At 53.1% G+C, this 22177-nt stretch overlaps 1 protein-coding gene across 4 annotated transcripts in view; it reads left to right on the forward strand.

Moving 5' to 3' along the window:
- The window catches only part of NFATC2 (nuclear factor of activated T cells 2), a 160006-nt gene that overhangs the window by 11764 nt on the left and 126065 nt on the right, over nucleotides 1-22177 (forward strand). For 2 of the 4 annotated variants that reach the window (XM_043553662.1, XM_043553664.1), the window contains exon 1: nucleotides 7234-7561. The exons of 1 other annotated variant lie outside the window; for it this stretch is intronic. In XM_043553662.1, the coding sequence (XP_043409597.1) occupies nucleotides 7432-7561 (130 nt within the window). In that variant the 5' untranslated portion in view covers nucleotides 7234-7431. Of the gene's footprint in view, nucleotides 1-7233; nucleotides 7562-22177 lie in introns of those variants that run through there. One more of the 4 variants, XM_043553661.1, reaches the window with a different exon arrangement.

Raw genomic sequence — 22177 nt, forward strand, 5'->3', positions numbered from 1 at the left:
AAAAAATTAAAAAAAAATAAATAAACTTAAAATAAATTATGTCCCATATAATATATGGAACATACTTACACTAAAAAAAAAAAATTTGTCGTGTGTCTAAAATTTAGATTTAACTGGGTGTTGTGTATTTTTAATCTGCTAAATCTGACAACCCCAGATAAACCAGTGAACAAAGCAGACCCACATCCTTGCCCCTGTGGGGCTTACATTCCAGTGACAAGAACAGGCAATAAACAGGTGAGGAAATATACAGATGAGTACCATATACTGTAGAGATGAAGGCTTGGAGGAACACGGGTGCAGGGCCAGAGAATGCTAGGGGGGGTTATTTTTATTGGGATGGTCATGGAAGGTCTCTCTGAGGGACGTTTGAGCTGAGGGATGGACAAGGTGAGGGAGTGGCCTGACAAATATCGACAGCAGTAGTTGGTGCAAAGGCCCTGAGGTGACGCCACGATTGGCACGGTCGAGGAACAGGTGGACAATCAGGGTGGCAGAAGCGAGTCAGAGAAGGGGAGAGTGGCAAGAGATGATATCCAAAGAGAGCTGGGGCTTGGGGCAGCTTCTCCAGGGCCTTGTAGGTCAAGGTGTTTGTATTTGATCTTAAACGTAAGGGGAAGCCACAGGAGGATTCCTCGGATCTGTATTTTGAAAGGATCGCCCGGGCTGCTCTGGGTAAAGCAAAAGTGGAAGTGGCCAGACCGGGGAGGAGGCTACTCCTGCAGTCGTGCCGGGAAGTGGGTTACTGGGGAAGGAGGAAGAGGTCTTAGGTTGGCCAGAAACGGTCGGGCCTAGATTCCATTTTGAGGCTAGAGATGCCCAGCTCTGCTGTGGGTTTGCCTGTGGGTGTGAGAAAACAAGACGGGTCCAGAACTACCACTTGGATTTGGGTCAGAGAACCGGGTGAATCGGGGAGGGGGTGATATTTGAGCTGGGAATAGCAGGAGCGGAGAGGTCTGGACACGTTCGGCTGGAGATGCCTGTTGGACGCCCACAGGGAGTGCTGGGTTGGCAGCTGGGCCTACGACCCCAGATTTAAGGGGAGAGGTCCGGGCTGCAGATAAACAGGGGCTTTAGACCAGGAGGGACAAAGGAGGGAGCTGTGAGCAGTGAGTGGGTCCCTCCAGGGCCAACCTGAATGGGCCTCAGGACTCGGGGCCCAGTGCCCCTCGCATACTTGTATTCAGGTGGAATCAAATTTGTGCTGCGTTTTAAGAGGAAGCCTAGAAGGGGGAAGGATGGACCCAGGACGAGGGTACATATGTGTGTCTGTTATGTGCTGTCTCCGTTTCCATCTTCGCTGCTGTGGCTGCAGCTCACGCTCCCGGTACCCCTTGCCTGCATGGTTATAGGCACTTCCTAATTGGTCTTCTGCTGCAACCCTTTACCCTGCAGTTTCTTCACACAGAACCCAAGCAATTGTTCAAAAACTCGACTATGATCTTGTTGCACACCGCCTGATCCTGCTTGGTTGCTCCCCATTGCTCTTAGGTCCAGAATTCTCCACGTTGTCCCAGGGCCCCCACTTACCTCCCAGCCTTACCTTACACCTTCTTCAGGTTCCTGAGCACCTGCCACTCCAGTCTTCCTTTCCGTCCCGCCAACACTTCATACTTCCTCCTGCCTCGGGGCCTTTGCACATACTGTGCGGGCTGGCTGTTAGTTCTTCCCCTCACTGTCCCCTGGCGACTTTCTGGTCTCTGGGGAAACATCACCTCCTAAGGAAGCCTTCCCTGAACTCCCCATCTACGTCAGGTTTCCTTGATCTAAGCCCTGTAGCACCTTCTTTTCTTCGTGGCACTTACCTCAGTGTGCAGTTACACATTAGGGTCAACGCTCGTTGAATTGAGCCGAATTCCTGGCCCGGGGCCAGAGCAGTACAGTGTGTGACTAGAAGTTTCGAGCTCTCAGGGGCCTCACTGGCTTCCCCTGGCACTTGTGTTGGAAGGGCTGGAGGAAAACTAAGGCTAGGGTTCTGCAAGGAGGTCAGTGGCAGGTCAGAGAGGAGGTTGACAGAGTTGCAATGTCAAGGCCTCCGCCCCACCCCCGCCCCCTGGGATGGCCCCTGAATGCATAAAGGTCACGCGTTCTGCTCCCCGTTCCTGCTCCTAAGAGCACAAATTATTTATTTTGGAGTTGAAACTGTGTCTTCCCCCTCAACCCCAACCCCCACCCTTCAAGGTGGCCCTTAGAGGAGGAACACCTGTCACCTCCCACTGTGCCAGCAGAGACTGGGGGCGGGGTCTGGTCTGAACCTCTTCCCTTGAAAGAATTCGGATCGTGTGGGTGCAGATTCCAAACCTTAGAAGCTTTTAAAATATATCCTCTGTTCAGAGGAACAAAGGCCGAAGGGTTTGTAGCACTTGGTCAGTTGTCGTGTGCTCTTCCCTTCATTATCTCATCTTGCTGGGTATCTCGAGAGGACGTTGTTCGGGCAACGATTGAGGCTCTTGCACTAACAACTGTGTGGCCAGAGTAACCCTCAGGGTGGAGGAGCCTTAAAAAACCTAAGGAACTTATTCACACGGGAGAGTTAAACTCTCTTTGTCCATCCATCCCTCCATCCCTCCAGCCAAACGTCCACTTTAAAAAAAAATTTTTTTTAACGTTTATTTATTTTTGAGACAGAGAGAGACAGAGCATGAACAAGGGAGGGGCAGAGAGAGAGGGAGACACGGAATCTGAAACAGGCTCCAGGCTCTGAGCTGCCATCACAGAGCCCGATGCGGGGCTCGAACTCACGGACCGTGAGATCATGACCTGAGCCGAAGTCGGACGCTTAACTGACCAAGCCACCCAGGCGCCCCGAAACATCCACTTTTCTATTGAGCCATTGACTGATCCATCTACTATCATCCAAATATCTACTCTTCCATCAATTGATCAATGCACCCATTGATTAATCCATCCACCCATCCATGCATCCATCCCCCCACCCATCCATGCATCCATCCATCCACCCATACACCCATCCATCCATCCATGCATCCATCCACCCATCCACCCATGCATGCATGCATCCATCCATGAATCCATCCACCCATCCGTGCATCCATCCACCCATCCATGCATCTATCCATGCATCCATGCATCCATCCGTCCATCCATGCATCCATCAATCCATGCACCCAACCCATCCACCCATCTGTGCATCCATCCACCTATCTGTGCATCCATCCACCTATCCATGCATCCATCCATTGATCCATCCACCCATCCATGGATCCATGCATCCATCCATGCATTCGTCCACCCATCCATCCATGCATGCATCCATCCATCCATGCATGCATCCATCCATCCATGCATCTATCCATCCATCCATGCACCCACCCACCCATCCATGCATCCATCCACCCATCCATGCATCCATGCATGCATCCACCCATGCATCCATGCATGCATCCACCCATGCATCCATCCATCCATCCATCCACCCATCCATGCATCTATCCATCCATGCATCCATCCATCCACCCATACACCCATCCATCCATCCATGGACCCGTGCATCCATCCATGCATCCATCCACCCATCCACGCATGCATGCATGCATGCATGCATCCATGCATCCATCCACTCATCCATCCACCCATCCATGCATCCATCCATCCATCCACCCATCCATGCATCTATCCATCCATGCATCCATCCATCCACCCATCCACCCATCCACCCATCCATGGATCCATGCATCCATCCATGCATCCATCCACCCATGCATGCATGCATGCATGCATCAATCCATCCATCCATGCATCCACCCACTCATCCATCCACCCATCCACCCATCCATGCATCCATCCACCCATCCACACATCCATCCATGCATCCATCCACCCATCCATGCATCTATCCATCCATGCATCCATCCATCCACGCATACACCCATCCATGCATCCATCCACCCATCCACCCATCTGTGCATCCATCCATGCATCCATCCACCCATCCATGCATGCATCCATCCACCCACCCATCCATGCACGCATGCATCCATCCATGCACGCATGCATCCATCCATGCACGCATGCATCCATCCATGCACGCATGCATCCATGCATGCACGCATGCATCCATCCATCCACCTATCCATGCATCCATCCATGCATCCATCCACCCATCCATGCATCCATCCATGCATGCATCCATGGATCCATGCATCCATCCATCCAAACACCCACTCTTCCATTCGTCCATCTATCCATCCACACATCCACTGGACATAAAGCCGTGTATGAATGAGGCAGTCATACCCCCTGCCTCAGTAGGTCTCATAGGCTAGAGGAGATAAAATTCTCTGGTCAAGCCTGGGTCATTCATCTACTTTTTTTTGCCAGTGGAGGAGGGGACAAGTTTTACCAAAATTGTGTCAAGAGTAGTTTCCCAAAGGAACGCCCTGGGATGCTGTTATCAGAAGCAGGGAACGATTCCAAGTAGGAAAAATCAACAGATGCCTACCTGATTAGAGGATGGGGAATGAGAAAGGACACATGAGGGTGACAGCAGCCCTTATTTTTTTCCTATTTAAGGGTAGGCTGGTTCCTTTGTTTATCCCTGACCACACCTCAGGGTCCTGTCCTAAGGACCCCAGAGCACCCACCTCCTTCTAGATACTTGGCTCTAAGTGTCCCAGTCTGGGTCATCACTCTCCCCTCCTCCATCTACATTTATCAGATGCCCTAAGATGTGTGTTGGGATACATCCAGTGTAGCTGTCCTTACGGTTAGGAACCAATGAACAGGATCATTTTCTGCTCTGACAACCAGAAACTCTGGTTTCTGGAACCCTGGAAGTTGGCAAGTCCTGAGCCCAGCGTGGGTCCCTGAAATGAGAGTCTAAACCAGTGCTACTCATCCCTGACCACACACTGGAAGCATCTGGGGGGAGGTTTTACAAAACCTTGATGCCCAGGCCCTGTGTTCTAGCATTCTGATTATAACTGGTCTCCGGTGGGGCCCAGCCATTGCATTTTTAAACAGCTCTCCAGGTGATTCTAATGCACAGCTTGGGTTAAGAACCACTGGTCTCAGTGCCATTTGGAACCCCCTATTCATTGCTGTGTCTCTTTGCTTCCAGGATACACGCATGATGAGGGTAGAGATGCCGTCCTGTTGATGGCTGCATCCCTGAGATCTGTAGCAGCTCAGGTACCTGGCAGGTGCTCAGTGAATCGTTGTGGAATGAATGACAATCGCTAGCTTTGCACAAATGCCTTCATGGAGCAGAGCGGTGAGAATGTGAAGGATGCACATTCTCAGTTCTTTCTGGCACAGGGGGAAGGATTTGAGTCATTCCCCATGTGAGGTCAAGTTGTGGCTCTCTGGGAATCTTTGAACCTCCCCCATCTAATCTTCTGATGCAGAGATTTTCAACACTGCATGCACTTTAGATTCGTCTGAGGTCATTGGGGAAAAACAAACGGACAAACAAAAAACTTTGGATGTTCTGGTTCCGTGGGCCCGGAGTGAAGCCTAGGCACATTTAACAAGTGTTCCCGGTGATTCTAACATGCTGTACGGGTCGAAGACCACTGTTTACTCTCCCTTTCTGCTCCCATGAGTCTATTTTCTGACATCAGCTAACTTGGTCCGAGACCCCTGGAACTGTTTTATGGGGGTGGGGGTGGGGGTGGGGTGGGCGTGGTACTGGATTCCTATGTAGCGTTCCCCAAATGTACCTGTTCATGACAGTCACATCGGGTGCTTATTTAAAAATACACATTCCTGGGGCGCCTGGGTGGCTCAGTCGGTTAAGCATCTGACTTCAGCTCCGGTCATGATCTCACGGTTCGTGAGTTCGAGCCCTGCGTTGGGCTCTGTGCTGATATGATAGTCGGGAGCCTGGAGCCTGCTTCAGATTCTGTGTCTCTCCCTCTCTCTCTGCCCCTCCCCTGCTTGCGCTCTGTCTCTCTCAAAAATAAATAAACATAGAAAAACACACACTCCTGAGCCTCTGCTCCAGACTTACGGAATCAGAATCCGAAGCTCCACGGAGAGGCCTGGGATCTGTCTTTATTTTATTATTTAAAAAAAAAATTTTTTTTTCAACGTTTATTTATTTTTGGGACAGAGAGAGACAGAGCATGAACGGGGGAGGGTCAGAGAGAGGGAGACACAGAATCCGAAACAGGCTCCAGGCTCCGAGCCGTCAGCCCAGAGCCCGACGCGGGGTTCGAACTCGTGGACCACGAGATCGTGACCTGGCTGAAGTCGGACGCTTAACCGACTGCGCCACCCAGGCGCCCCATGGGATCTGTCTTTATAACAAGCGTCCAGGAGACTTGTTACCTGCCCACCTCTCTGAATGCACTGCCCCCTTTTCCTTGGCAACACAGCCAGCCCCTTCTTGCTTTAGGATTCATTCCTTTGGTTCCTGCTGCCCGAACACTCTTTCCCCAGATCAGTTAGGTTCATCCAAATGTCCCCTCCCAGAGAGGCCCTATGGGACCACCCAAGAGAATAAGGCCTCTCCAATAGCCAGCCCTTACCCCAGAGCCCTGGCGATTCCCTCCGGACACTGTTCAAGATGATCTTTGTCCTTTCGTTTATCACCTTCATGCCCGCCCCTACCCCCACCTTGAACGTCCCAGGTCGTTAGTGTCTGGGTCACGCTGGGTCCCTGGCACCAGGCACACGGTAGGTGGCCAACGAGGTATAGACGTAAGAGTGAGGCTTGTGCTCTCAGAGTACCTCGCGTTCTTTCTCAGGTCCTGGGAACCTGCGGTCAGGGGTACACAAGTGACTGTAGGTCAATATCATGCCACAGCTGTGGGCACCCAGAGGCACCTGGAGACTCAGTCTGCCATAGAAGGGATTGGTTCCCCCCCTCCCCCGCTTAGAGGAGAAAGGAGGGAAAAGATTGGGAGCAGCTGGGCAACACTACAGGTGGCAGAGGCTTTGGCGTTGGGTCTTGGGTCCCCGCAGAGCGCGCAGCCTCGCCCGCGGGGAGTGGGGGAAGGAGGAGGCCCCCAGCTCGGCCCGGCCGGTGGCTAAACGCGGTGCCGAGGCGGTGCGGCCGCAGCCGGGGGAGGGGGGGGCGGTCTCCTTCCTCCCGGGCGCCGGCCGGCCAGCCCCTCCCCCCCCTCGCGCCCTCCCCCGAGTCCCCGGTGGCGGCCCCGCCCCCGCCGGCCCGGCCGCCCTGTCCCCGCCTCCCCCGCCGCGGGCCGCAACAGGTGCCTCCCGGAGCAGGAAGCTCGCGCCGCAGCCGCCTCCGCCGCCGCTCAGCTCCCCGGGCGCGTCCAGCAGCCGCTGCGCCAGCGCGCCATCCCCGGGCCCGCGTGCGTCCCCGCGAGGACAGCGACCCCGCCGCTGCCGCCGCCTCTCGGGCCCGCTTCCTGCCCCCTTCGCACCCCCGGGCGAGGGTGCCCAGGAGCAGGCCGAGGCCGCGCTCGCCCCCGGCCCCGCCACCCTCCCGCCGCTTTGCGCGCCATGGACGCCCCGGAGCCGCAGCCCGACCCCGACGGCGGGGACGCCCCAGGCCACGAGCCCGGGGGCAGCCCCCAAGACGAGTTCGACTTCTCCATCCTCTTCGACTATGACTATTTGAATCCTATCGAAGGTCGGTGGAGGCTCCCCCGGCCTGGCCCCCTGAGCCCGGGCGGGGGCTCGGGCCTGCGGAGTGGACACAGGACCCCTCTGTGCTCCCAATGTCACACTTCCCGGGGCAGGGGGGTGGGGTGGGGAGGGAGGGGTGCGTCTCCCCAGGTGAGAGGGAGGGCACGAGGCATCTGGGACTGCTGCCACCCACCCTTAGGGGGCGGTAGGCTCACTCTTGCCCAGTGGGGCGTCAGTCTGCAGTTACTCGGCTCTCCTCCCTGGGGGTCGCCGGTAGCCGAGCAAAAGGTGGCAAGAGGCTCAGCTGGCCAGGGGCTCAGCTGGCCCCCAGCTGCAGGGTCGTCGGAGGGGAAAGGAAGTGATTTGCCTCTGGACGGAGGCGGTGGGGAAGCCAGAGAATGGAGTTAGCAGGGAGGGAACCGGGGCACAGAGAGGTGGCAACTGATTCTCCTCTGTGAACAGCGCCTGGGAGCCGAGTTTGTTGGGAACTTTGTGCTGAAACTAATGAAGAGGTTGTCTGCGCCTTCAGACACAGGAGGTTCAGATGCTGGAGGTTGGCGCGGCTTCACTGTTAGGAAGCCTTCCCGTTTCCTCCCTGGTTTCGGCCGCCAGCTTTTGCGGGTCCCCCTAAAGGGATCAGTTTGAGCTTTGTTAAACAGTGATCCCTTGCCCCGCTGTCCTAATGGATGTGGGGTTCGGGGAAAGGCTGGCCTGCGGATTGGATTCAGGCAGAAGCCTATTCCTGCCTAAACTAGCTGTCAGTGTATGTGCCGAAGGGCCCTCTGTGGCTGGGGACTTCCCCAGGCTGGGCCGGCGCTCTTGCTTACCAGGAGCATTCGTCAGAAGGAAAAGGAGGTCGCATGCGGAACCTCGCTGTATTTTTCTGGTTAGCAGGTTGTCTTGGAAAAAAACAACAAAAAAAACCCACCCAACTGGGCTTCCTGATTTTGACAGCCCAGCCCAGGGCTTGTCAAAGCCTCCGGGGCAGGCCTGTTGGTAACTTCCAGATGCACAGGGGCTTGGCCGCATCCGGAGGGCAGGAAGGGGTTGTGTAGGAGGACTTCTCACAGACATTTGGGGGCTTGGCGTTTCCCAGAGATGCTGGGCTAGGCAGGCGAATGAGAACTTTTCACTTTCCTTCCTTCTCTGTCTTCACTGACCACCTTAGGTGAGGGGCTTTTGCTTTGACTTGGATACCAAGTGAAGGTAGTAGTTGGTAATCGTTCTGAGTTTTGGCTGGAGATGGAAATAATTAGCAAGCAAAAGAGACCAGTCTTCTCGAGTTGCAATCTGGAGGCCATCCTTTGCTTTGAAAAGATACGATTAAGAATCTGCAAGTGATCCCTTTAAGGTCCCTTTAACATCCGTGGTCTTTGTTTGGTAAGATTAAAGTCATGTTTTGCAGGGAACTAATACACCCCTCCCAGATTCACAATCAGCTAACTATTTTTTTTTTTTTTTTTTGCACGGGGGAGATTTCCGGGGAAATAGTTTCCAAGCCAAATCTGATGGGAGGTGCTTTTTATAGTTTTTTTTTGGCAAGTGGTGCTTGGTGGCCGCCAGATGGGTGTCTAAATGGCCACAGTGGAAGCCCTGGAATCATTTAAAAAAACCAACAAACTTTATTTTTTTGGTAACCGTTTTGGATTCACAGAAAAGTTGTCAAGACAGTACAGGGAGTTCCCATATACTGAGCACCCGGGGCCCCGTTTTATTAACATCTTATATCACTTTGGGTATATTTGTTATCATTCATGATCCACTATTGATGCGTCATGATGAACTAAAGTCCATACTTTATTCAGATTCAAGGGGTCTGTGTTATTTTTTTTTATCTTTTTGGGAACTTGAGTTTTGAGGAGCACCGGTTAGATATACCGTAGAATTGTGCCCGACTTAGGGTCTTTCTGATGTTTCTCTCCTGGAAGGACTTGGGGCTATGGGTTTTAGAGAGGAGGACCACGCAGGTGAAGTGACTGTTTGTTTCCATCGCATCGTATCAAGGGTACATAGTATCGGCTTGATTGATCAGTGTTGATAATCGACCTTGATCAACTTGGCCACAGTAGTGCTTGTCAGGTTTCTCTGTCGTAAAGTTACTCCTTTCTAAACTTGGCTCTTGGGAAAGAATTTCCTATGTGCGCCACCCCGCCCCCCTTACGGAGTGGGGAGTTTGCTCTGGAATCTGTAAATAATGATTCCTTGCTGGGAGCACAGAAGCATCATGGCCGAAGAACAGAGTGGGTGTGAGCCTTGAGAGGCTAAGCGAGCTCTTCCAGATGTGGGCCTGGCTCTGGCTTACCCGGATGTTCATGGGGTCACCTCTCTGCTTCTGAACGGCCGCGCTCTCCAAGGGCTGCCACTAGCCTTTAGCTTGCTCCTGGGCTTTGTCCCAGGCGACAATATATTGGCGATGCATGTGAGGGCTACCCTTAACTCTGGTGCATGAATGAGCTTGGCAAGAGTCCAGGGAGGAAGGAGCCTGCTAATGGGACCGACGTTGTCAGAACTGGATGACAGGACTTACGGATTTTGGGAAATTTGGATGCTTGTTTTATGGAACTGTAACATTGTAGCAGAGGCCTTTTAGCTCCTGTAATGACCCGCCAACCCTAGCTGGTGGGCCCTGTGGTCACCCTCTTTTTACAGAGGAGGCACTGAGGCACAGAACGGTGGAGGAATCTTCCCAAGAGAGCAGAGCCGGCAAATGGCCAAGTTGAACCCTGAACCTGGCCGTCTTGCTTCAGAGCCAGCATTTGGAACCACTGTGTGAGGGTTCACTATTCCTTTATCTGATGAGAGTTACGTAGAGCCGTTTGTAAAGGGCCTGGCACTTTGGCAAGACTGGAGTTGAAAACATTTACCACCAGAGTGACCCTGGGCGAGTCATTTAACCTCTCCGGACCTTGGTTTGCTTATCTGTCGAAAGCTGAAATACTACTACCCTCACAGGATTATTTGCCTTGAATGGCTTGACCTATTTAAATCAATACAGAGTGTGATTTGTTGTGAGCATTTTATTAAACCCTTGGCTTTGTTAATGGAGGTGCTCAGTTAACGTGAGCCGTTATTCGTTTACTCCTCCAGCTGACTATTGAGCACCTATTGTGCCGACCCTATCAGGAATACCTCGTGTGTCATCTTCAGGATCAAAGTGTCTGTATTTTAATATGTAAAGGAAGTATCCACCCATTCCTGTTTTCTTGAGAGTTTTGAAGAGGAATGAGAGTTGAATTATGTCATAGACGTCTTAGGGTCTGTGGAAGAATATGGTTTTATTCTTCTTAGATCTCTTATGCTCACTTACATGAGACTTCCTAATATTGAAACATTACTGCCTTAAACCCTACTTGGTCACTGTGTATTATTTTCTTCTAGTGGTGGGGCTGGTGTCTGATAAAATCTAAGATTCCTGTCAGTGGTATTCATGAGCGATACTTGTCTGTAATGTCCTTTTTGGTGTGTGGTTTGGATTTCTTTACTTTTCTATGCTCAGGAACAATGGATGTGTTGTTGGGACTGTCGCATTTCTAAAGTTGGGATAGAATTCCCCCATGAAGCCATCCGGGCCTGGTGCCTTTTTACAGGGCTGGGCTAGGATTGCTTCCTCTATTGTGTGTGTGGGAATTAGTCGGCTTGCACTTTGTCTGCTGGACTCCATTTTGGTACACCGTATCTTTCTAAGAAATCATCCACTTCATTTATCTAGGTTTTCAAATCTGCTTTAGAGGCAGGCAAAGTAGACTCTTCCTATATTTCACTGTCTCCCTCGGTTGAAAAAAGTAACAGAAGGAATGGGGACCACGCTGTGGGAGCCCTGACCTCTGCTACTAACCTCATCATGGAGGGGAGAGACCCGTACGCGTTGTCAGTGGACAGATGGGAAGCTTCATTCCTTAGTGTGTGCTTGTGAATTCAAGTGAAATGAATTATTCTCCCAATGTGTAAAACCCCGGGAGGGCTGGATGGCCGCTGGGAGTCCCCGTCTCCTCCAGGGTGCCACACATCTCCTCCGGACCATCAGGGACTGACTCCTTGGGAGCGATCACTTCTGGGAGGCCTCAGTGGGTCTCATGTGTCCCTGCTTCGCTTCCTCGGAAGCGAATGCAAATGGCACCAACCTTGACCCTTCGGAAAGGCAAATAGACTCCTGGACGTTGCTTGTAGAGTCTGTTCCGGTGGTCCTCAAACTTGCTGGGTCACAGCCCTTGGAAAAGCGGACAAAAGCCACCCATCCTACATGCACCTGCTGTAGGAGTGCGTGTGCACAGGTATCCTATGTGTGCATGCCGCACGTGAGCATAACCCCTGCACGCCCCCTTCTGCCCTCCACGTGCCCTTTAGACCATTTTCAGGTTCCCTCGTGTCACCTGCCCTTCCACCCAGGAACACCTGCTCTTACCCCATTCACAGGGGACAATTAAAACCCGATTCCTTCAGCAAATACTCCCTGAATGCTGGTTTTGTGCCAGGCCCTGTGGGGGTGTAGAGACCATCAGATGTGGTCCTGCCCTTGCCTGGCCCCGGGGCCGATGTGGGACAGGGCCTGGTAAACACATAGGGACAAATGAGGTGCTGGGCTATGGTATCATGAGGTGTTTTTGGTGCTTACTAAAAATAGAGTTCTACCCTAAGCAAGCAGTCTCGCGAAACACATGTGACATTCAGAGACATTGCCGTCTGCGTCGAATTAGGGACAGGCCTTATTAAGCCTGCTTTGTACAAATAGCGTCTCCAGGTGCAGCTGGAAAGGTGGAATGCAGGCGAGGACTGAGCGGTGGCCTTGTCAGGGAGGCGAGGGAAATGGGGAGAAAGTTGCCCTCATCATTCTTCACGATTGAACACCTGTCATCCACGCTTCCAAATTAAAGGCCCTCTGTTCTTGAGGCGACCGGGGAGGGAGGCTCTTCAAACCTTGGAGCAGTGTTATTTGGGTTGGTTCCCAAGGCCTTCTAATCCTGTAAGGGGATGAGGTTGAATATATTTGAAAAAGGCAGCATTGTGGCCCGTGGGTCTCAATCCTGGCTGCACTTGGGACCAGTGAAGTCAGACTCTTTTCGGGGGGGGGGGGGTGTCCGTTGCCTTTACTGAGTCATGCAGCGGTAAATGGCAGGGCAGGCCTTGAACCCAAGCAGTTGGGGTCCCGAGTCCCTGCTGTCAGCACTACAACTCAGCCAGAATGTCACGGACTCCGGCTCTGAGGGGTCCCATGTATGGCAGGCAGCACGGGGTGCGTTCAGTCCTTATATTTGGTATTTATAGCATTGTCAACGTGGCTGCTGTCCCAAGGGGATTATACCTGTGCGGCAAAAATAAGAATGGTAAAGGACAGGAATTAAATGGGCCTTGTGCTGTTGTTCAATTGCTTTCTGCATCCGGTGGATTATTGGGCATGCCTCCCGGGGTGCCCGTTCCTCCAGCTCCGAAGGCGCAGCGAGTCAGACCGCCAGATCTGAAATCAGAAAACCCTGACTTGAAATTCTGACGTTGTGGCCTCCTGCCTGCGTGACCTTGGCCAGTAGAAGTACCTGGCGTTAGTAAGTGCCCAATCAGTAATTTCCAAATGAATGGATGAGAAGTTGAATACTTCCTTGATGATGGTCCACCTACGGGCGTGCGATTCTGCTTCTCGGGGTTTGTGTTTTCTCACCTGTGCGGGGGGGGGGGGGGGTGGGGATGGTGGTGGCAAAGCTCACCTGCTGGACCAGATGTGCGGCTGCCAGGAGACGGGCTGTGCGCAGATGGGCTGGTGCCGGCAGTGGTGATGGGCTTTGAGGGAGCGTCCAGCTCTCCTGACTTCCCGAGGGCCTTGGCTCCTTGGAAGGGACAACCTTCACCTTGGGTGAATTCTGAGCCTTAAGGGAAGGGAGGAAGAGTCCGGTCCTTGGCGAGGAGCCCCTGGCTGTCGGGCTTGAGTGGGCGTTATAGCAAGGTGTCTTACTGAAGGCACCTTCCATTCTGACTCGAAAGACTCTCGTCTGGCTCCTGTCTCAGCTCTAGAACTTGGCCGTCTGCGAAAACTTTCTCAAGTGTCCAGTCTCCAGGGCTTGGATTTGTCCTGTGGCTGCCTCCCTTGGGGAGGCAGGGTTTCCCCAGGTGCCCTGCCCTGGCCCCCTGGGGCCCTTGAGCCAGGGCCAGGAAGGAGCAGCCCTGGAGTGTGCAGTATGATGGATTCTTGTGGCTTCCCCCCCGTGAAGGGACTTCCTCCTGCTCTCCTCCCCAGCACAGGAAATAGCCGCAGCAGCCTTCGCAGAGCTCCAGCCAAACTTAGCTTCCTCAGGCTGGCGTGAGGTTTTTTTTTTTTTTTTTTTTTTTTTTTTTTTTTTCTGATTGTTCAAACTGAGCTCAGGGAAGGAGGCAAGATGTGACCCGGGGGCTCTTCCTGGGAAGGGTCTGGGGCCGTCTGCTTCTCTACCTGGAGCAGAGCCCCCTGTGGGTTCCCCCAAAACAAGAAGATTTTGTCCTGCACTTGAGTGATGAACTTTTCCCACAAGAGGGAAACAGAGATAATGATAATTGACTCTCACGTTCCCATCACCCAGCTTCGAGAATTACCAGCATCAGGCTACCCTTCTCTCACCCCTCTCCACCCTGGACGTATTCTCTACACTGGGGGTGCGGGCCCCCCACTACTTGAAACCAAATTCCAGATGGATTAATATTTTGTTAATAACTAGAGTAGTCAGTAGCTCTCAAAGACAAGGACTCAGGGACAAGTCAGACGACATCATCAGACCCAAAACAGCACAATAATGGCTTAATTTCAGATAGCTAGTTTCAGATTTCCTGCTTGTGTCGCAAGTATCTCTTTGCCGTGAACTCGTTTGAACCAAGATCCAGACGAGATCTCCGCGTTGTATCTGGTTGAGGGGACCGTGGCGTCTCTTTTATTCTAGGAAAGTCCCCATCAGTCTGTTTTCTTGCTATTTGTTAAAGAAGCAGGGTCGGTTCTCTACATGCCGGACTCTCTTAACAGGTTCCTCTGTCCTTTGCATTTCTTATAAACCGGAATTCAGATGGAAAGCCCCCTGCCTTGGACTTTACTGCCTTCCCCCAACATCTCCCCCCGCCCCCGCCCTGCCCCATGTCGGGGAGGGGATATAGCCTTCCAGGGCAGACTAAGCTGTGAACAGAAGCAAGAGATGGCTTTTTCTCCGAGTTGGCATTTGGGACTCTCCCTGCCTCCTCCTCCAAAGTTTGGGGAGAGAACCCGTTTTCTCCCCTGGGCCTGTTTGAGTTTAAATGCATTTCTAGGGGCGCCTGGGTGGCACAGTCGGTTAAGCATCCGACTTCAGCCAGGTCACGATCTCGCGGTCCGTGAGTTCGAGCCCCGCGTCAGGCTCTGGGCTGATGGCTCGGAGCCTGGAGCCTGTTTCCGATTCTGTGTCTCCCTCTCTCTCTGCCCCTCCCCCGTTCATGCTCTGTCTCTCTCTGTCCCAAAAAAGTAAATAAACGTTGAAAAAAAAAATGCATTTCTAAAAGCCAGCCCTTCCCATGTGAATTTTAATTGAGCCGTGGCTGGGGGAGCTTTCTGAAGGGAAGAAAGTCGCCTGCAAAGCTCAGAATTTATAAAGGTCCTTATCAAAACAAACCTGCTTGGGCATGCCTGCAAAAGGGGGGACGTGGAATGAAGAGGGGAAGAACTTGGTCTGCAGCGCCTGTAACCGTGTCTGTAAAGACTACAGAAAGGGGCTGTTTACCTGTGTGATGGGAGGAAGGTGGGCTGCAGGTCTGAGGCCCGCGGTGGGGGACCACCCCTCCGTTGCCACGGAGGAAGGAGGAATGTCCCGAATGGCTGGGGTTGGCAGGGCCACTGATCAAGTGTGCCTGCCTCTGGGAGCGTGGCACCAACATGAAAACTGGGGGGAAAGTGTACATAAAGCACCTGTCAGTCCATCAGCTTTTCATTTTAAATCTCTGCCCCTGGCCCAGTTCAGGGGCCCCCGCTGTTCTCCAGGGGAAGTTTCCACCTGGATTTCAGGTTGGCTCGAGGAAAGGTGGCCATCGGCTTTTCAGGCAGTGCCAGGGGCTTGGGACTCAAATAGGGGTGTGGCTCTGAGGGGCCGGCATGAAGGTGAGGGGTCTTTGCTGGGCTGGTTAGAATGTGTGACCCCCCCCCCCCCCGCACCAACCCCCCCTCCCCGTGCAGGCCTTTGACGGAGAGGTGGGTTAGCCCCAGCGAGCCTTGTTTCTGAGGCAGGATTATCTGAAGTCTATTTCTGGTTCTGACCGGATCTTTCCTTCTCGTTTTGGTGAGGAAGCTGTCGGAGCCTTGCTCTCGGTCACGCACCACATGACAAGTGTGGAGGGACGGACTCTCCTGTTAGAAAGGGACCTCATCGAAGTCAAGTTCGATGTCAAATGGCGGTCTTCTGTGTTGTTTTTATTTCTTTAAAATTTTTAACGTTTATTTATTTTTGAGAGGCAGAGAGAGAGAGAGAGAGAGAGACAGAGCACAAGTGGGGGAGGGGCAGAGAGAGAAGGAGACACGGAATCCGAAGCAGCTCCAGGCTCCCAGCTGTCAGCACACAGAGCCCGACGCGGGGCTCGAACTCACCGACTGTGAGATCATGAGCTGAGCCAAAGTCGGACGCTCAACCGACCGAGCCACCCAGGCGCCCCACAAATGGTGGTCTTCTTTAAAAATGGAGGCAGTACAGTCGGCTGACTGGATAAATAAATTACGGTGTCGTCATACGGGGGAATGCTGCAAGGGGTTAAAAAAGAAACCGTGACTGCCTCTTAGCACCTAGTCTCTGAGAGAAGTCAGGCTGGGTGAGTCCTTCCGCCTGGGTTAGGGTTGCTGGCTGGGTAGGGCCACAGGGGAACCCTCGGGCAGAATGGAAATGTTCTAGATCTTGAGTGGTGGGCATAACCAGCTACAGACACGTATGCAAAAAAGGCATGAGATGTACGTTTCATGCTTGTGCGTTTTACTGCACCTGAATGATGTCTCAGTTTGAAGTCCAGCTCTGCCCCTGATGATCTTGTGACTTTGGGTGAATCTCTGCATCCTGAAGCCTCAGTTTCTCTGTAACGCAGAGCACTTGATAACACCTGCCTCCTGGCTGGGCGGGGAGGGGCGGGGGAGGGTCGTAAGCTGCGGAGAAGGAGGTAGTACACGTGAAAGCTTGCGGCCCAGTGAAGATCAGCTATCCAATGAATAAAAATAGGAAGGTCTCTGAACTTCTCGAAAGCGGCAGGGGCCCTTGGGATGACTAAACTAGCAGGAGGTGGTTCTTTGCACCCCAAGTTGAGAATGGAGATGACTCACGTCGGCTCGATGTCCGGGCTCTGCTGCCTCCGTCCAAAAGCTGACCTTATGCATGCGGGCTGCAGATTCCTTACACCTCTCTACCCCTCTCCAAAAGGAGTAGGTGCCCGCCTGTGGGTGCATGGGGGTTTGCAAACAGACATGCCCGCAGCCAGTCTGTAAGGCTTGCAAGTCGTCCTGGGTCTTGTGTCCTGGGCGCCTGGCCTCCTGGCAGCCTGCCTGGGAAGCAGGACGGAGCCCTCTCTTCTGTCCCGTCTGGTGAAGGCAGACAGCTGTCTTAGCTGGGGACAAGGTCAGCAAAGAGCATAGCGTTCAAAGTGGCTTTTTCCGGTGGTTCCACGTTGACGAGACAGGACGGTAAACTGCCTTTCTTCCCTTGCTGGCGTTTCTGGACCTGACTTATCTGGATGGAATTTCTCGCCTTTCGTGCCCTGCGTCTGTGTGTGTCATTTCTCGAGTGACGAATGCGACAACCTGGTTCTCTGGCATTAGAATACACACGATTCATTGATGGGGCATCCAACCCCTGTGCGCGAGTGTGCGTCTGGTGGGCGTGGCAGGGGCCTGGGGGGCTTTTGGGAAAGTTTGCTGGGCACTGAACTTCTTACTTGAAGGCAGCCTCTAGCTTTTCAAAGGTCTTTGCTACAGGCGCTGCAGGCCGCCAGACGACAAAGCTTCCCCTTCCTGCTCCTTTGGGTGATTGCTCACAGCACCCCCCCACCCCCGCCCTCGGAGGTTAGGAGAGTCGTGGGGTGGCGGGAGGTAGGGCTCATTCCCTCCACCTTCTCCCCTTCCCTCCGCCTGTACTATGTGGTGCCTGGTTGTGGCATCCCGAGTGCTGCCATGGCAACAGACTGTGTGACTCAAACCCAGGGCCTGCGACTCGCAACACCTTGGGGTGTGAGCTCATCAAGTGGTGGGCCTGCCGCCTCAGACAGGGATGGCCCGCAGCCCCGGGGCCCCATTGCCAGGCCGAGGGGCGTCTGGCTTTCTGGGCCGTGACCTGACTCCTTGCCCCCAGGTCCTTCAGGCCTGAGAGCGCTGGTTCTCCTCGTCCCCCTCCCCCCGGGCCTCCCCTCCCCCGAAGGACAGACCCTGTGTAGGTTCCCTAGTGGGGTTTCTATTTTGATCATTCTATTCTGCTTCCTGAAAATTCCACCCGCCCGTAGTTCTAGGTGGAGAAGATGTTCTCTTGCTGTTCCTTTTTTTTTTTTTTTTTTTTTCAAAAGCGATCTGTTGGCTGGTGGGTTGGCACTGAACAGCTGCCTCAGACTTGGCCGTGTGTCCCCGAGGGTGAGCAACAGGCCCGAAAGAGGTTGGAGGAGGAGAGGCCCTGGCAGAGACCACAGTGTGGCCTGACGGTGATTTTAAAATAAATCGTTGACTCAATCCTGGGGCAAATGGAGGGATTGTGGATATTTCAGAAGAAAGGAATTCATGTCCTTGGTTGTCAGTTGCCTCCTGATGGGACCCCTTAGAGCATCTCCAATTCTTTTAGAAGGAAATTAAAAAAAAAATTATTTAGAGAGACAGAGTGAGTAGGGGTGGGGCAGAGAGAGGGAGAGAGAGAATCCCAAGCAGGCGCCACACTCTCAGTGCGACGTGGGGCTCGAACTCATGAACTGTGAGATCGTGACCTAAGCTGAGACCAAGAGTCGGACACTTAACCGACCGAGCCACCCAGGCGCCCCAGAGCAGCTCCAATTCTTGGGGTACCTCATCTCCCCAGTTGGATACCTCATAACCCCCGTGTTGGGGCTAAGGTATCACCGTCCAAGAAATAGCCCCTTTCATCAGTAGCAGGCTAGAGTAATGGTTATGAAGGAGAGGAGCAGACTGCCACTTAGAAGCTGTGTGACCTTGGGAACGTGAGTCCCCCTCTCTGAGCCTCACTTCCCCATCGGTAAAGTTGCTTCATAGGGTTCTTGGGAGACCAACGTTTAACGCACACACAGCGGTTCTTGGTGTAGAGTAAGTGGTATAGACACATTAGCTGACAGGTTAGACATTGTTTTCGTTACTGCCGGCAGCTTCCTGGGTCACCAACGCTTCTGTGAGGTTTGGTTGATCGGCTCCCAGATGGCCCGGGGGGGGAAGAGTAACAGCATAAAACAAGAGGGGGTGTTGGAAGCCTCCTGGACCCCCTCCACATATTTTCTGAAGGTCAGCAGAAAAAAAGACTCCCAAGTACAGTAAAACCTTGGTTTGCGAGCATAATTTGGCCCGGAAACATGCTTGCAACCCAAAGCACTGTGTATCAAAGCGAATTTCGAGACCCACTGGCTCACGTGGGATTATGTGACGTTGGGCGTCACGTACGACTCATATTGCAAGATACTGCTTGTTTATCAGGTTATGATTTGTTAAAAATGGTTGCTTATCTTGCAGAACACTGGCAGAACAAGTTACTCACAATCCAAGGTTTTACTGTACTGACTAATCCATTTATTTTCATAAAACATTCTTAACTTTTTTTTTTTAATGTTTATTTATGAGGGGAGGGAGGGGCAGAGAGAGAGAGGGGGACCTAGAATCTGAAGCAGGCTCCAGGCTCCCAGCTGTCAGCACAGAGCCCGACGCGGGGCTCCAACCCACGGACCGCGAGATCATGACCTGAGCCGAAGTCAGACCCTCAACTGACTGAGCTACCCAGGTGCCCTTTACTTTCTTTCTTTTTTCTTTTTTTTATAATTTTTTTTTTAACGTTTATTTATTTTTGAGACAGAGAGAGACAGAGCATGAACGGGGGAGGGTCAGAGAGAGGGAGACACAGAATCTGAAACAGGCTCCAGGCTCTGAGCTGTCAGCACAGAGCCCGACGCGGGGCTCGAACTCACGGACCGCGAGATAATGACCTGAGCCAAAGTCGGCCGCTTAACCAACTGAGCCACCCAGGCGCGCCCCCCCCCCCCCCCCCCCCCCCCCCCCCCCCCCCCCCCCCCCCCCCCCCCCCCCCCCCCCCCCCCCCCCCCCCCCCCCCCCCCCCCCCCCCCCCCCCCCCCCCCCCCCCCCCCCCCCCCCCCCCCCCCCCCCCCCGTTACTTTCTTTTAAGTAGGCCCTACACCCAGTGTGGGCTTGAACTCGTGAGCCAGGCTGCCCTTTTCTTTTTTTCTTTTCTTTTCTCTTCTTTTCTTTCTTAAATGCTTTTGAAGCATTGGGGGCTAGTGTGTGTCACAGTGGCAAGTTGTAAAATAAAGCAGTGAACGCAGAGAAAGGGCGGGGTTCTCATTTAAAAAGTCATTCTTTCCATAATAATAATGATCCACTCAGACCCAGTTTATTGAGTGCTTACTGTGTGTGCTTTGGGCTTCATGTGGATGAGGTGAACTATCGGCTTGGTACTGTCACTGGCTTCACCGTGTGACCCATGAGGACTCGGGGGTCCCCCTGGTCACAGGGCCCAGGGGTGGGGCAGTGGAGCGGGGGTCCCCTGACCCTATGCCGAGCGAGGCCCGGATCTCCGCGCAGATGCCTTGCTGAGGTGGGGCCGGAGTGGCGTCCCCGGCACCCTCCTCCTGCAGCCTCCGATGGTGGCCGGAGACCTCCCCCAGCCTTCACGGAGCCTGGATGCTGGGGTGAGCCCCCGGGAAGCCAAGGAGGGAGGGCGCTGACAATTAGGACTTGCAGTGTGATTTACTTGCTGGAGCTGACGGTGGGCAGATGTCTCGTTTCTGAAGCATTTTGGGTTGGAGGGCCTGACTCCCGGATTACTGCTCGCATTGCTCTCTTGGGCCTCTGGTGTGAGCGGGGCACGCACGGGACACCAGCACCGTATGCGGCCGTGGTTCTCAGCTGGGGGGCGGGGAGCGGGTGTTCCGACTGCGGGACGAACTTGGCCACGTACCTGGAGATGTTTGTGGTAGTCACAGCTGGGAGCACGGTAGGGATGTCACCGGCATCTAGTGGTTAGAGGCCAGGCGTGCTGCTCAGCACCCCCCAGCGCCCCCCCACTTCCCCCAGCAGAAGAATCCTCTAGCCCTGAATGCCACTAGCTCCGAGGTGAGGAGCCCCGGCCTGGTGATTGATGGTGCTCTGCAGTCTGCGTGGGTTCGAGCGTGGGCCCTCCGGCACGTCCGCTCCTTGTGTCTCCGTTTCCTCATCTGTAAAAAGGGAATACCCAGTGCCCGCCTCATAGCGGGTTGTGAGGATAGAATAACCAGGTGGAGTGTGCTTACCACGGTGCCTGGCAGGGAAGTTCTCAATAAACGTTAGCTGCTTTCCCTGTTGATTATTATGGACTGACGATCCCTGACTGCCTTCAAAAAGCTCACAGCCCCGTAGGGAGACAATTGATAGACTTCATTACACGATTCTGCAGGTTTTCTGGGAACACAGAAGAAGAGCTTTCCGATCCAGACTAGGGAATCAGGGAGGGCCTTCAGGAGGAGGTGGCCCGGGTGTAATCTTGATGGGCAAATAATGGCTTGCTAGGAGAAGTGAGGATAGGGGGTCTGGAAGGGAGTTCCAGGCAAGGGGAACAGCAGGTACAAAGGCATAGAGGCACAGAGGACTTTGGGCAGCAGCCTCCAAACCCCCATCACGGCTTCCACCTTCTTCCTCTCTCTGAGTATGGATGCCTCAGGGTGGGCTAGGTGACCCATGGCAGGTGAAGGGGTTTTATGGGCTCCCCTGGTGAGGGCATCACATGTAATGAGCGCCATTTTTTCTTGCAGCGCTACGTGGCTTTGAACTCGTCCCAGGTAGAGTCTGTTAGGTGCTCCCGTATCTTTCTAGCAGAACTCGTCCCAGGTAGAGTCTGTTAGGTGCTCCCGTATCTTTCTAGCACTTGCCATTTCCTCCCTGCCCCCCCTCCAGCCTTAAAAAAGGCAGGCCTCCTGGGGTTGTGGAAATGTCCTACAGCTTTATTGTGGTTGTGGTTACAAGAGTCTATAACATTTGGCAACACTCCTCAAACTCTACATACTCAAAATCTTCATACATACATACTATCTCCGTAAAAAGGGAGCATTCAGGGGCAGAGAAAGGGTGGGCCTCAGGGTAGAGCCTTTGGCCGGCCACAGTGTCTCGAATCTTGAATTGAGTAACTTTTATTTTTATTGTGTTTTTACCCTACCTTCTATTTATGGAGGTGACACAGATTTTCCATTTGTGGTAGTGGTATAAAGTTTCCTTTTAAAAGAAAAAAAAATTAAAGTACTGTGTGAGTGAATTTAAATAGAAATATTAAGTAAATAATATTTACTGGTAGTACGTGGATATAGCAAAGATTATGCAAGTGGTTAAGAAAGAAAAAAAAAGGATTTTTGGAACCCTTTCTGAGAAAATCTGGTGGCTCCGAGATGAAACTAACTTTGTCCGGTTGCTGTGTGGGCACAGCCGTGACCC

Source organism: Prionailurus bengalensis, chromosome A3, assembly GCF_016509475.1.
Source record: "Prionailurus bengalensis isolate Pbe53 chromosome A3, Fcat_Pben_1.1_paternal_pri, whole genome shotgun sequence".
Classification (NCBI taxonomy): Eukaryota; Metazoa; Chordata; class Mammalia; order Carnivora; family Felidae; genus Prionailurus; species Prionailurus bengalensis.